General features: G+C 43.8%; 1 protein-coding gene across 1 annotated transcript in view; it reads left to right on the top strand.

Moving 5' to 3' along the window:
* The first annotated feature begins 3,033 nt into the window (after positions 1–3,033).
* Positions 3,034–15,721, top strand: part of LOC126260717 (hemolymph lipopolysaccharide-binding protein-like) — an 85,921-nt gene continuing 73,233 nt past the window's right edge. Inside the window, exons 1-2 of the mRNA XM_049958055.1 lie at positions 3,034–3,219; positions 9,841–9,946. Coding sequence (XP_049814012.1) covers positions 3,034–3,219; positions 9,841–9,946 — 292 coding nt within the window. The remainder of the gene's footprint in view (positions 3,220–9,840; positions 9,947–15,721) is intronic.

Genomic DNA, 15,721 nt, shown 5'->3' with positions numbered 1-15,721 from the left:
ATAGATATGCAACACACGTAATGTACAGGCAATGCGGTTACGATCTTAGCTGACCAGAGCACTACGATAGCTTCTGTACTTTACACTTACTTGTGAAAGTCCATGGTAGTGTACGGCAGTGTAGCCCACTGCGCTATATCTCAGTACTACAATTTCGAAAATCTTCGTACTACCTTCAGCTGTTTCCACTTCGACACCACGCCTTCAGTTATTATATTAGCCCCTCAATTTTCAGTTAATGAAAAACCGAATAAGTATAGCAGATTCACATGTCTTGGTTTTACCCATTTTATTTACTATTTGTTATTACATTACTCAACTCTAGTACTCAAACAGCAAGCGTTACCGACTTCAGCGGACCTTTCCACAAGAACCATCATACTCAACTATATTGTGTTCTGGTGTTGTACCATCTGTTGCAAGAGCTGCTGCGTGACCACCTGAGGGGACGTTCGCTTACTGCCTCCCAGCTGCGGTTCTATTCTCCGTCAGACTTTACGAACTATGTCCAAATTTAATATTACATCTACATCTACATGATTACTCTGAAATTCACATTTAAGTGCTTGGCAGAGGGTTCATCGAACCACAATCATACTATCTCTCTACCATTCCACTCCCGAACAGCGGGCGGGAAAAACGAACACCTAAACCTTTTTGTTCGAGCTCTGATTTCTCTTATTTTATTTTGATGATCATTCCTATCTATGTAGGTTGGGCTAAACAAAATATTTTCGCATTCGGAAGAGAAAGTTGGTGACTGAAATTTCGTAAATAGATCTCGCCGCGACGAAAACGTCTTTGCTTTAATGACTTCCATCCCAACCCGCGTATCATATCTGCCACACTCTCTCTCCTATTACGTGATAATACAAAACGAGCTGCCCTTCTTTGCACACTTTCGATGTCCTCCGTCAACCCCACCTGGTAAGGATCCCACACCGCGCAGCAATATTCTAACAGAGACGAACGAGTGTAGTGTAAGCTGTCTCTTTAGTGGACTTGTTGCATCTTCTAAGTGTCCTGCCAATGAAACGCAACCTTTGGCTCACCTTCCCCACAATATTATCTATGTGGTCTTTCCAACTGAAGTTGTTCGTAATTTTTACACCCAGGTACATAGTTGAATTGACAGCCTTGAGAATTGTACTATTTATCGAGTAATCGAATTCCAACGGATTTCTTTTGGAACTCATGTGGATCACCTGACACTTTTCGTTATTTAGCGTCAACTGCCACCTGCCACACCATACAGCAATCTTTTCTAAATCGCTTTGCAACTGATACTGGTCTTCCGAAGACCTTACTAGACGGTAAATTACAGCATCATCTGCGAACAATCTAAGAGAACTGCTCAGATTGTCACCCAGGTCATTTATGTACACTCCTGCAAATGGAAAAAAGAACACATTGACACCGGTGTGTCAGACCCACCATACTTGCTCCGGACACTGCGAGAGGGCTGTACAAGCAATGATCACACGCACGGCACAGCGGACACACCAGGAACCGCGGTGTTGGCCGTCGAATGGCGCTAGCTGCGCAGCATTTGTGCACCGCCGCCGTCAGTGTCAGCCAGTTTGCCGTGGCATACGGAGCTCCATCGCAGTCTTTAACACTGGTAGCATGCCGCGACAGCGTGGACGTGAACCGTATGTGCAGTTGACGGACTTTGAGCGAGGGCGTATAGTGGGCATGCGGGAGGCCGGGTGGACGTACCGCCGAATTGCTCAACACGTGGGGCGTGAGGTCTCCACAGTACATCGATGTTGTCGCCAGTGGTCGGCGGAAGGTGCACGTGCCCGTCGACCTGGGACCGGACCGCAGCGACGCACGGATGCACGCCAAGACCGTAGGATCCTACGCAGTGCCGTAGGGGACCGCACCGCCACTTCCCAGCAAGTTAGGGACACTGTTGCTCCTGGGGTATCGGCGAGGACCATTCGCAACCGTCTCCATGAAGCTGGGCTACGGTCCCGCACACCGTTAGGCCGTCTTCCGCTCACGCCCCAACATCGTGCAGCCCGCCTCCAGTGGTGTCGCGACAGGCGTGAATGGAGGGACGAATGGAGACGTGTCGTCTTCAGCGATGAGAGTCGCTTCTGCCTTGGTGCCAATGATGGTCGTATGCGTGTTTGGCGCCGTGCAGGTGAGCGCCACAATCAGGACTGCATACGACCGAGGCACACAGGGCCAACACCCGGCATCATGGTGTGGGGAGCGATCTCCTACACTGGCCGTACACCACTGGTGATCGTCGAGGGGACACTGAATAGTGCACGGTACATCCAAACCGTCATCGAACCCATCGTTCTACCATTCCTAGACCGGCAAGGGAACTTGCTGTTCCAACAGGACAATGCACGTCCGCATGTATCCCGTGCCACCCAACGTGCTGTAGAAGGTGTAAGTCAACTACCCTGGCCAGCAAGATCTCCGGATCTGTCCCCCATTGAGCATGTTTGGGACTGGATGAAGCGTCGTCTCACGCGGTCTGCACGTCCAGCACGAACGCTGGTCCAACTGAGGCGCCAGGTGGAAATGGCATGGCAAGCCGTTCCACAGGACTACATCCAGCATCTCTACGATCGTCTCCATGGGAGAATAGCAGCCTGCATTGCTGCGAAAGGTGGATATACACTGTGCTAGTGCCGACATTGTGCATGCTCTGTTGCCTGTGTCTATGTGCCTGTGGTTCTGTCAGTGTGATCATGTGATGTATCTGACCCCAGGAATGTGTCAATAAAGTTTCCCCTTCCTGGGACAATGAATTCACGGTGTTCTTATTTCAATTTCCAGGAGTGTAGATCAGGAACAGCAGAGGTCCCAGGACGCTTCCCTGGGGAACACCTGATATCATTTCAGTTTTACTCGATGATGTGTATGTGAGGACACCAAAAGGATTAAAATTCACAAAGTGTGTATTACTCTTAGAAGTATCATGGTACTAGTCATGGGCTGTGGTGTGTTTGCAACCTCGAAGTGATACATTGTTTATGTCGGCTTACGGTGTGATTCGTCGCTCAGGCTGAGATGAGTCAGGCGTGGTTGGCGCTGGTGGCGCTGGTGGGGGCGGTGACCACGGTGCGGGGGCAGCGCTGCGTGCCGCTGTCGCAGCCCTACCTGCGCTGGTGGCGTTGCCAGTGCGCCACGCAAGACGGCAGCGCCATCTTCACGACCACGCACGCGCTCAACGATCTGCGCGCCTGGTCCACCAAGGTGAGCTACTCCACGGTGTTGTATGGTGAGGAGGAAAGGAGAGAGTGAAACTCGATGCTGGCACGTAGACTACCCCCTTCAAATGTTTCCAAGGTGGATGCTGAGCTTAAGGTGTGCATACGAGAGAAAGATAGCTATCAACAGTGGCATATACCTTCACTCCATGAGACACTATTCAGTGGTCTGAAATATAATTTAGGACATTGGTGCAAAATATGAAGTGCAGGAACTTCCCATCACCTCATCTCCTCCCCTTGTCGGCGAAATACTACGCTGTAAATTTCCCCCCTAACCCCCACCCCCCACGAGATTCGAGCCAAATACTTCCGTATCGGTAAACACAACGAAGGTGTGCGTCAGCATCACCTTTGGAGGCGGGTACTTGGGCCCTGTACCGAAGGAAGTTCAGCCTTCCTCTGACGAGGTATTTGTTTACATTCTGTATCCTCAGAAATGGTGATGAACTTCGTGGTTGATGAATATGGTTGGTGAGCATAAGCGACCGTAAACTGGGGGGAGGGGAGTGAGAGACGCACTCGCGCTCGCACCCCCCCCCCCTTCCCCTCCTCCCCCCCCTCCCCCCCCCCCCTCACACACACACACACACACTTTGGAATCTTGATTTATGGACTTCTCACTTGTTTCTAGCAGTGACTGTCCGTGATTGTACTAACCCAGAGACGTAGCATTTTGAAACGCTTTGTGATATACTATCACTGTGTAACGTGTTTGTTTCTCCGTTCACGGGAAATTGCACTTTTCTTAGTGCGGCGGTGAGTTTGGCGCTGCACTGGATTCCACTTTTAGGAGTATTAACGTGGTATTTTTTGCAGATTATTATTGTTCCTAGCCGACACTATTTTCTCCATGACTTTATTTGTGTATTATATTTTTAATTTTCTGAGTTAACCTAAAGTTATTGTTATATGAATAAAAATATTTCTCTGAATAGCTCATTGGAGTCCCTGTATTTTATCGTAAGAAGTATGTAAGTCTGGATCGTTGAGTCAATAATATGTCATTCTTATTCACATCAACAAAATAAAACGTTGTTCTTTGTACATCATAATGAAATATGCTTACACTTTAGGTAAGAAACCGATCTTTAAACCTTAGAAACATTGTGTGGATACTGATCGTGTAATTCCTGTGAACTTTCGACCAAATTTAATTCTTGAGGCACGATATTGGCTCATTATCGCCCAGTCGGCTGAAATTAACAAAGCACAATGAGCTCAAGAAATTGTTGTATAAAACCCACAACTTTTGGAGACGTCAGTGTATTACACGTTTTTTGAATTCGGTAACTTCTCGTACACATTTTGTGTTTATTTGGTTGTACAGAAAACGTGTAAAATGTGAATACCATTTTCAGAAACAGCCTGTCAACACTGAGTGGTATTTATATTATTGCTTAGATGTACAATGGAAAGCATCCACATAACTTGGAAGTCACGTGCTAAAACAGTTCGTTTTTGTCTTCTACTGGCATACAGGGTTACAAATTGCCGAGAAAAATTGTATGTACAATGAAACTTCCTGGCAGATTAAAACTGTGTGCCCGACCGAGACTCGAACTCGGGACCTTTGCCTTTCGCGGGCGAGTGCTCTACCATCTGAGCTACCGAAGCACGACTCACGCCCGGTACTCACAGCTTTACTTCTGCCAGTATCTCGTCTCCCACCAAACAATGTTTTGTTAATGTATATAAATCCACCTGATGATGAAGGTACAATCCTCCGAGCCGCGCAGAGAACAGTTTAATGAAAGTGACAGGCTACAATTGTTAGTGTATTTCAATTGATATTCATGACTCGTCACGGATGGACCTACCTAAAATGTTAGCAACTGCAATCATTGCATTCAGCTCAGGCCAGACCATATTTAACTACAGTGAATTAAACAATAGGTTCTCTGCGTATTTACGTCGAGTTGCCAATGGCGTTATGACCGAAATTAATCAGCAATAAACATTTTATTAATTTGTTTTACCCGTGCTAAGCATACACAAAAATACACTTTCGCTTGACTGGTAAAGCATCATTATTTATCGTTTTTAAAACATCTTTGGCACATAATCTTGTTGTTGTTGTTGTTGTGGTCTTCAGTCCTGAGACTGGTTTGATGCAGCTCTCCATGCTACTCTATCCTGTGCAAGCTTCTTCATCTCCCAGTACCTACTGCAACCTACATCCTTCTGAATCTGCTTAGTGTATTGATCTCTTGGTCTCCCTCTACGATTTTTACCCTCCACGCTGCCCTCCAATGCTAAATTTGTGATCCCTTGATGCCTCAAAACATGTCCTACCAACCGATCCCTTCTTTTAGTCAAGTTGTGCCACAAACTTCTCTTCTCCCCAATCCTATTCAATACCTCCTCATTAGTTACGTGATCTACCCACCTTATCTTCAGCATTCTTCTGTAGCACCACATTTCGAAAGCTTCTATTCTCTTCTTGTCCAAACTAGTTATCGTCCATGTCTCACTTCCATACATGGCTACACTCCATACAAATACTTTCAGAAACGACTTCCTGACACCTAAATCTATACTCGATGTTAACAAATTTCTCTTCTTTAGAAATGCTTTCCTTGCCATTGACAGTCTACATTTTATATCCTCTCTACTTCGACCATCATCGGTTATTTTACTCCCTAAATAGCAAAACTCCTTTACTACTTTAAGTGTCTCATTTCCTAATCTAATTCCCTCAGCATCACCCGACTTAATTTGACTACATTCCATTATCCTCGTTTTGCTTTTGTTGATGTTCATCTTATATCCTCCTTTCAAGACATTGTCCATTCCGTTCAACTGCTCTTCCAAGTCCTTTGCTGTCTCTGACAGAATTACAATGTCATCGGCGAACCTCAAAGTTTTTACTTCTTCTCCATGAATTTTAATACCTACTCCGAACTTTTCTTTTGTTTCCTTTACTGCTTGCTCAATATACAGATTGAATAACATCGGGGAGAGGCTGCAACCCTGTCTCACTCCTTTCCCAACCACTGCTTCCCTTTCATGCCCCTCGACTCTTATAACTGCCATCTGGTTTCTGTACAAATTGTAAATAGCCTTTCGCTCCCTGTATTTTACCCCTGCCACCTTCAGAATTTGAAAGAGAGTATTCCAGTCAACATTGTCAAAAGCTTTCTCTAAGTCTACAAATGCTAGAAACGTAGGTTTGCCTTTTCTTAATCTTTCTTCCAAGATAAGTCGTAAGGTCAGTATTGCCTCACGTGTTCCAACATTTCTACGGAATCCAAACTGATCTTCCCCGAGGTCGGCTTCTACCAGTTTTTCCATTCGTCTGTAAAGAATTCGCGTAAGTATTTTGCAGCTGTGACTTATTAAACTGATATTTCGGTAATTTTCACATCTGTCAACACCTGCTTTCTTTGGGATTGGAATTATTATATTCTTCTTGAAGTCTGAGGGTATTTCACCTGTCTCATACATCGTGCTCACTAGATGGTAGAGTTTTGTCATGACTGGCTCTCCCGAGGCCATCAGTAGTTCTAGTGGAATGTTGTCTACTCCCGGGGCCTTGTTTCGACTCAGGTCTTTCAGTGCTCTGTCAAACTCTTCACGCAGTATCTTATCTCCCATTTCGTCTTCATCTACATCCTCTTCCATTTCCATAATATTGTCCTCGAGTACATCTCCCTTGTATAAACCCTCTATATACTCCTTCCACCTTTCTGCTTTCCCTTCTTTGCTTAGAACTGGGTTTCCATCTGAGCTCTTGATATTCATACAAGTGGTTCTCTTCTCTCCAAAGGTCTCTTTAATTTTCCTGCAGGCAGTATCTATCTTACCCCTAGTGAGACAAGCCTCTACATCCTTACATTTGTCCTCTAGCCATCCCTGCTTAGCCATTTTGCACTTCCTGTCGATTTCATTTTTGAGACGTTTGTATTCCTTTTTGCCTGCTTCATTTACTGCATTTTTATATTTTCTCCTTTCATCAATTAAATTCAATATTTCTTCTGTTACCCAAGGATTTCTATTAGCCCTCGTCTTTTTACCTACTTGATCGTCTGCTGCCTTCACCACTTCATCCCTCAGAGCTACCCATTCTTCTTCTACTGTATTTCTTTCCCCCATTCCTGTCAATTGTCCCCTTATGCTCTCCCTGAAACTCTCTACAACCTCTGGTTCTTTCAGTTTATCCAGGTCCCATCTCCTTAAATTCCCACCTTTTTGCAGTTTCTTCAGTTTCAATCTGCAGTTCATAACCAATAGATTGTGGTCAGAATCCACATCTGCCCCAGGAAATGTCTTACAATTTAAAACCTGGTTCCTAAATCTCTGTCTTACCATTATATAATCTATCTGAAACCTGTCAGTATCTCCTGGCTTCTTCCATGTATACAGCCTCCTTTCATGATTCTTGAACCAAGTGTTAGCTATGATTAAGTTATGCTCTGTGCAAAATTCTACAAGGCGGCTTCCTCTTTCATTCCTTCCCCCCAATCCATATTCACCTACTATGTTTCCTTCTCTCCCTTTTCCTACTGACGAATTCCAGTCACCCATGACTATTAAATTTTCGTCTCCCTTCACTACCTGAATAATTTCTTTTATCTCGTCATACATTTCATCTATTTCTTCATCATCTGCAGAGCTAGTTGGCATATAAACTTGTACTACTGTAGTAGGCATGGGCTTTGTGTCTATCTTGGCCACAATAATGCGTTCACTATGCTGTTTGTAGTAGCTAACCCGCACTCCTATTTTTTTATTCATTATTAAACCTACTCCTGCATTACCCCTATTTGATTTTGTATTTATAACCCTGTAATCACCTGACCAAAAGTCTTGTTCCTCCTGCCACCGAACTTCACTAATTCCCACTATATCTAACTTTAACCTATCCATTTCCCTTTTTAAATTTTCTAACCTACCTGCCCGATTAAGGGATCTGACATTCCACGCTCCGATCCGTAGAACGCCAGTTTTCTTTCTCCTGATAACGACGTCCTCTTGAGTAGTCCCCGCCCGGAGATCCGAATGGGGGACTATTTTACCTCCGGAATATTTTACCCAAGAGGACGCCATCATCATTTAATCATACAGTAGAGCTGCATGTCCTCGGGAAAAATTACGGCTGTAGTTTCCCCTTGCTTTCAGCCGTTCGCAGTACCAGCACAGCAAGGCCGTTTTGGTTAATGTTACAAGGCCAGATCAGTCAATCATCCAGACTGTTGCCCCTGCAACTACTGAAAAGGCTGCTGCCCCTCTTCAGGAACCACATGTTTGTCTGGCCTCTCAACAGATACCCCTCCGTTGTGGTTGCACCTACGGTACGGCCATCTGTATCGCTGAGGCACGCAAGCCTCCCCACCAACGGCAAGGTCCATGATTCATGGGGGGGATAATCTTGTTGACATTTCTTAAATAATAGTAATTCTGTGTGGTTCAACGGGATAGATCAAGTCTTTCAGTCGAACGTCACTTCGGCGACTTGTATGTTGCAAACTACCTCTGCAGCCCTAACAAGGGAGGGTGAACTACAGCTTAACGTGGAATCCGAAGCAGGTGGCGAATCCTCTTCTCATGAGTTAGTAGTGAAGGCTATGTTAAAGGCAGACTAAATACTCTGTGGTTCGAGCGGGATTCGCTCCCGCGATCTTCCAGTATCTATGCATGTGCTTTACCAACAGACCATCACGACCGACATATTTCGCAAATAAACATTTTTGGAGTCGTTATATTAATCCGAAGCACCTTCGTGAAGCGGTATGATGTGTGCCCCTGTCAACGAATGCGAAGTTTCTTGCTGATCCTCCTGGATCTTTTAAGATCGCAATATTCAGTTCGAGGTTTTCTGCAAGATCGTGTAGACTGGTGGCAATTACCATATAGGAATGTTTATGAAAGATGGACGACAGATAAAATGCAGGTCTGGGAAGAGGTATAATCTACCATCACATTCGTAGTCACGCCTTAAACAATCGATCGGTGGTATGACTTTTGATTGTACTGGCTCTTTTAATAGCAAGTGCCATTGAACATTCACAACAATTTGAACTCGGCTATAAGGTAATGGATGGACTGAAGGAACTCGGAAAGACTCTGAAATTTGAAAGTAGATGATTACTGGACGGTGTGAACAGAAGTACGCATCAAACGTGCCGTTAAGTGTGTGTCTGAAAGACTTAGGATACCTGACTTTTCCATGTTACAATGTGTTTTAAAAGTGAGAATTTAATTGCGTAACATTTAGTAAATTTTGCCAAGTGTTGATAGACTTCCCCACGATTCCTACAGTCAATACCATATCATAGCATTTATGTTTTCAGGCTTCCTAGACTACTGGTAAGAAACAGGAACAACCACAGTCTTTTGTAATATATTTGTTTGATAATTCCAACGGGAAAGATAACGAAAATTGACCACGAATATTAATCAAGCAGCAAAACCTCGCCCATTTACATTCCATGCGTCGTTGGACACTTTATCTCGAACCGTTGGTGAGATATTAACGTTGTTTCATCACATGCATGTGCGTATTTGTGTTAGTATGTCTGTGTGATGATTTTGTCTTCCCTACCTAACGAAACGTGCGCACCTCAATTTGATTCATTGGGGGATGAAACCATTGTGCGTGTTTCAGGTGGAGGTTGCCCCTGGCGTGTGCAGCATCAGGGAGGCCCTGATGCTGTGGGACACTGTGAATGGTCGCTACCGCTCACCGCCGTTCTACGCACCGCTTCCCCGACGTAAGTATCTCTGAACTGCTGGTAGCTTCTAAAGTCTGAAGACAATGTAGAGCTGAAGTAAACCTCTGTAATACGAAAAGTAACACTGTTACTTAGGATTTAGTGCATTAACTAATCTTTTGTGTATTACTAAAAATAACTTCTTATGACATCTTTCCCTTTCTGGTTCTCTGCATTAAGAACGTATGAATCGTCCGTATGTCTTTGGGTGCATTTACACTTACCGTTGCAATAAATGTGATGGCAACCCGTTAGAGTGTATTAGCTTTGGGGAGTTTACACTGATTCATAATCATCGGCGGCTGATTTGAAAGATCATACGAAATAAAACTAAGTATTGGGGCTGCCCGTCTTCTTGAAAGCAACAGGTTTGACATAGCTGAACTCACCTCAGGCAGAAAGGCACATGCTGATTGCAGACAAGAATTTGAATAGCTGCTCACAAAGGGTAGCAATAACTATAGATATGGTGGTGTATATTTCAACGAACCGAACGTTGTATCACATGTACACTTATAAACTACGTATATACAACATGTTTGTAAGATTGAACAAACACTATAGGTATTAAGCTTATTAGTCTTTGACGAGGCTTGTAAAATAATAATAACGTATCCATGACATCTTTCTTCAAGTTTAAATTCAAAGGAAATTGGGCGGTCTCTGGATTTTCCTCTATCTCATCCATTAATCGTGTTTGGTAAGGCTACCAGGCTGACGGGAAGCACTAAGGAATCCGTAAAGTGAGGATTTTGTAAGTTACTACTAGCTTGTATGAAACACATTTCCGTGGTATTATTCTTCTGGTTCTCAGCCTGACACCTGCTTGTTTTTTACAACCAGCTTTAAATGTCTGTTGCAATTCTGGTGGCTCTGGACGTGTACCTCTAGATATTTTCCATTTATGACTGTTTTTGTGTAATGCAATAATACTGAGCCTCCCCTCAATTTATGAGTAATATTTTACATCTGGATATATTAGTCAATTAACAATATCTGTACAAAGCGTCGATGCTGTGCGTATCTTCTTCCATTTTGCTATCGCATGTTTCTGGCGTTGCAGTTTTTTTTTCATATACGAGTACATCAGCACTTAGGAATAGTTTCAGAGAGCTGCCGAAGTAATCTACCACTCAATGATCAGCCAGACATTGTGACGACCTACCAAATAGCCGGTATGTCCACTTTTGGGACGAGTAACAGCGTCGACGTGACATGGCGTGGAAGCAATGAGGCCTTGTGCTTTTACCAGTGGGGGGGGGGGGGGGGGATGTCTTAGAGGCGCTTGGACCGTGGCGTTACCCATGGCTAAACATTTATAAATAGATGTTAATGCCGAAACTCACTATTCATGCGTATGCACTATCAGAAAAGCCATCCCTTGTTGTATCTTTAAAAGTACATTATAGGTAAAGCTTATTTACAGAATCATCATCTACATCCCCCCCCATGAACCATGGACCTTGCCGTTGGTGGGGAGGCTTGCGTGCCTCAGCGATACAGATAGCCGTGCCGTAGGTACAACCACAACGGAGGGGTATCTGTTGAGAGGCCAGACAAAACGTGTGGTTCCTGAAGAGGGGCAGCAGCCTTTTCAGTAGTTGCAAGGGCAATATTGACTGATCTGGCCTTGTAACAATAACCAAAACGGCCTTGCTGTGCTGGTACTGCGAACGGCTGAAAGCAAGGGGAAACTACGGCCGTAATTTTTCCTGAGGGCATGCAGCCTTACTGTATGATTAAATGATGATGGCGTCCTCTTGGGTAAAATATTCCGGAGGTAAAATAGTCCCCCATTCGGATCTCCGGGCGGGGACTACTCAAGAGGATGTCGTTATCAGGAGAAAGAAAACTGGCGTTCTACGGATCGGAGCGTGGAATGTCAGGTCCCTTAATCGGGCAGGTACGTTAGAAAATTTGAAAAGGGAAATGGATAGGTTAAAGTTAGATATAGTGGGAATTAGTGAAGTTCGGTGGCAGGAGGAACAAGACTTCTGGTCAGGTGACTACAGGGTTATAAACACAAAGTTAAATCGGGGTAATGCAGGAGTAGGTTTAATAATGAATAGGAAAATAGGAACGCGGGTAAGCTACTACAAACAGCTTAGTGAACGCATTATTATGGCCAAGATAGATACGAAGCCCACACCTACTACAGTAGTACAAGTTTATATGCCAACTAGCTCTGCAGATGACGAAGAAATTGAAGAAATGTATCATGAAATAAAAGAAATTATTCAGATAGTGAAGGGAGACGAAAATTTAATAGTCATGGGTGACTGGAATTCGGTAGTAGGAAAAGGGAGAGAAGGAAACGTAGTAGGTGAATATGGATTGGGGCTAAGAAATGAAAGAGGAAGCCGCCTGGTAGAATTTTGCACAGAGCACAACTTAATCATAGCTAACACTTGGTTCAAGAATCATGATAGAAGGTTGTATACATGGAAGAACCCTGGAGATACTAAAAGGTATCAGATAGATTATATAATGGTAAGACAGAGATTTAGGAACCAGGTTTTAAATTGTAAGACATTTCCAGGGGCACATGTGGACTCTGACCACAATCTATTGGTTATGACCTGTAGATTAAAACTGAAGAAACTGCAAAAAGGTGGGAATTTAAAGAGATGGGACCTGGATAAACTGAAAGAACCAGAGGTTGTACAGAGTTTCAGGGAGAGCATAAGGGAACAATTGACAGGAATGGGGGAAAGAAATACAGTAGAAGAAGAATGGGTAGCTTTGAGGGATGAAGTAGTGAAGGCAGCAGAGGATCAAGTAGGTAAAAAGACGAGGGCTAATAGAAATCCTTGGGTAATAGAAGAAATATTGAATTTAATTGATGAAAGGAGAAAATATAAAAATGCAGTAAATGAAGCAGGCAAAAAGGAATACAAACGTCTCAAAAATGAGATCGACAGGAAGTGCAAAATGGCTAAGCAGGGATGGCTAGAGGACAAATGTAAGGATGTAGAGGCTTATCTCACTAGGGGTAAGATAGATACTGCCTACAGGAAAATTAAAGAGACCTTTGGAGATAAGAGAACCACTTGTATGAACATCAAAAGCTCAGATGGAAACCCAGTTCTAAGCAAAGAAGGGAAAGCAGAAAGGTGGAAGGAGTATATAGAGGGTCTATACAAGGGCGATGTACTTGAGGACAATATTATGGAAATGGAAGAGGATGTAGATGAAGATGAAATGGGACATACGATACTGCGTGAAGAGTTTGACAGAGCACTGAAAGACCTGAGTCGAAAGAAGGCCCCAGGAGTAGACAACATTCCATTGGAACTACTGATGGCTTTGGGAGAGCCAGTCCTGACAAAACTCTACCATCTGGTGAGCAAGATGTATGAAACAGGCGAAATACCCTCAGACTTCAAGAAGAATATAATAATTCCAATCCCAAAGAAAGCAGGTGTTGATAGATGTGAGAATTATCGAACAATCAGTTTAATAAGCCACAGCTGCAAAATACTAACACGAATTCTTTACAGACGAATGGAAAAACTAGTAGAAGCCGACCTCGGGGAAGATCAGTTTGGATTCCGTAGAAATACTGGAACACGTGAGGCAATACTGACCTTACGACTTATCTTAGAAGAAAGATTAAGGAAAGGCAAACCTACGTTTCTAGCATTTGTAGACTTAGAGAAAGCTTTTGACAATGTTGACTGGAATACTCTCTTTCAAATTCTAAAGGTGGCAGGTGTAAAATACAGGGAGCGAAAGGCTATTTACAATTTGTACAGAAACCAGATGGCAGTTATAAGAGTTGAGGGACATGAAAGAGAAGCAGTGGTTGGGAAGGGAGTAAGACAGGGTTGTAGCCTCTCCCCGATGTTATTCAATGTGTATATTGAGCAAGCAATAAAGGCAACAAAAGAAAAATTCGGAGTAGGTATTAAAATCCATGGAGAAGAAATAAAAACTTTGAGGTTCGCCGATGACATTGTAATTCTGTCAGAGACAGCAAAGGACTTGGAAGAGCAGTTGAACGGAATGGATGGTGTTTTGAAGGGAGGATATAAGATGAACATCAACAAAAGCAAAACGAGGATAATGGAATGTAGTCGAATTAAGTCGGGTGATGTTGAGGGTATTAGATTAGGAAATGAGACACTTAAAGTAGTAAAGGAGTTTTGCTATTTGGGGAGCAAAATAACTGATGATGGTCGAAGTAGAGATGATATAAAATGTAGACTGGCAATGGCAAGGAAAGCGTTTCTCAAGAAGAGAAATTTGTTAACATCGAGTATAGATTTAAGTGTCAGGAAGTCATTTCTGAAAGTATTTGTATGGAGTGTAGCCATGTATGGAAGTGAAACATGGACGGTAAATAGTTTGGACAAGAAGAGAATAGAAGCTTTCGAAATGTGGTGCTACAGAAGAATGCTGAAGATTAGATGGGTAGATCACATAACTAATGAGGAGGTATTGAATAGGATTGGGGAGAAGAGGAGTTTGTGGCACAACTTGACCAGAAGAAGGAATCGGTTGGTAGGACATGTTCTGAGGCATCAAGGGATCACCAATTTAGTATTGGAGGGTAGCGTGGAGGGTAAAAATCGTAGGGGGAGACCAAGAGATCAATACACTAAGCAGATTCAGAAGGATGTAGGTTGCAGTAGGTACTGGGAGATGAAGAAGCTTGCACAGGATAGAGTAGCATGGAGAGCTGCATCAAACCAGTCTCAGGACTGAAGACCACAACAACAACAACATCTACATACAGGTATACGAGGGGAATTCAAAAAGTAAAGGTACATTTGTGAAAAGCTGTACTTATTCTGATGATAGAAAACTGAAACATGCGTTATTTTTCTACGTAACGTCCCTGGACTTCAATGCAGTTTTCCCGACGTTTTACGAGTTTTCAGTAAATACGTTTCTCGGTTGCATCTGTAACCAATTTTGCACCGCAGCAATGACGTCTTCATCACTTTCAAATCTTCTTCCCTGTAGTGCTTCCGTTAAGGGTCAAAACATGTGAAAATCGCTTGGAGCCAGGTCTGGACTGTTTGGTGGATGTTCCAGCAACTCGAATCTCAACTCCTTTATTGCGTCGGCTGTCCGTTTGGTAGAATGTGGGTGAGCGTTATCTTGCTGCAGGATGACACCTCTTCAGAGTTTTCCACGACGTTTGGATCTGATTGCAGGTTTTAGTTTCGTACGCAACACATCACATCCACCATACAATACAGACCTGGCTCTAAAGCCTCGTTTACACTGGGGCGACGTCTTGCAACACTGTGGCATGCTACGGAAATGTGGCGTACGTCGTCTTGTCATTTCGTTCTAAATGTTTTGAAATGCTTAACTACTACATAACACTTTTTCAAAATTAATAAGCAAACTTATTAATAGTATTAATAGTAAACTTTCAGTGTTCGGCTCCACACATTTGAATTATATGTAAAGTCTTACTCCGGTGGGTGGGAAATAAACATCCCAGGTTGGGATGCATAAACTAAAACCAAAGGAGGGGATGGTCTGATGCAGAGGGGGGGGGGGGGGGGGGAAATCCCCCCATCCTCCCCTGCAAATGGCACACTGGGCATTGGTAGATCGCTGGAGGGAGTTGGCACTACATCTGCACAGACGTCACCTGATTCTCGTAAATTCCGGGGAAGGGGGCGCTGAGCTCTGACGCCACGTTCCTTCACGTCCCAGATGTGTTCTATTGAGTTCAGATCTGATGAGTTGGGGGGCAGCACATCAATTGGAACACGTCACTGTGTTCGACGAACCACTCCATGATACTCTTGGCTT

The sequence above is a fragment of the Schistocerca nitens genome, chromosome 5 (genome assembly GCF_023898315.1).
Source record: "Schistocerca nitens isolate TAMUIC-IGC-003100 chromosome 5, iqSchNite1.1, whole genome shotgun sequence".
In the NCBI taxonomy this organism is placed as follows: domain Eukaryota; kingdom Metazoa; phylum Arthropoda; class Insecta; order Orthoptera; family Acrididae; genus Schistocerca; species Schistocerca nitens.
Note: the sequence above shows the minus strand (reverse complement) of the source record. Positions and strands in the feature narration are given on the sequence as shown.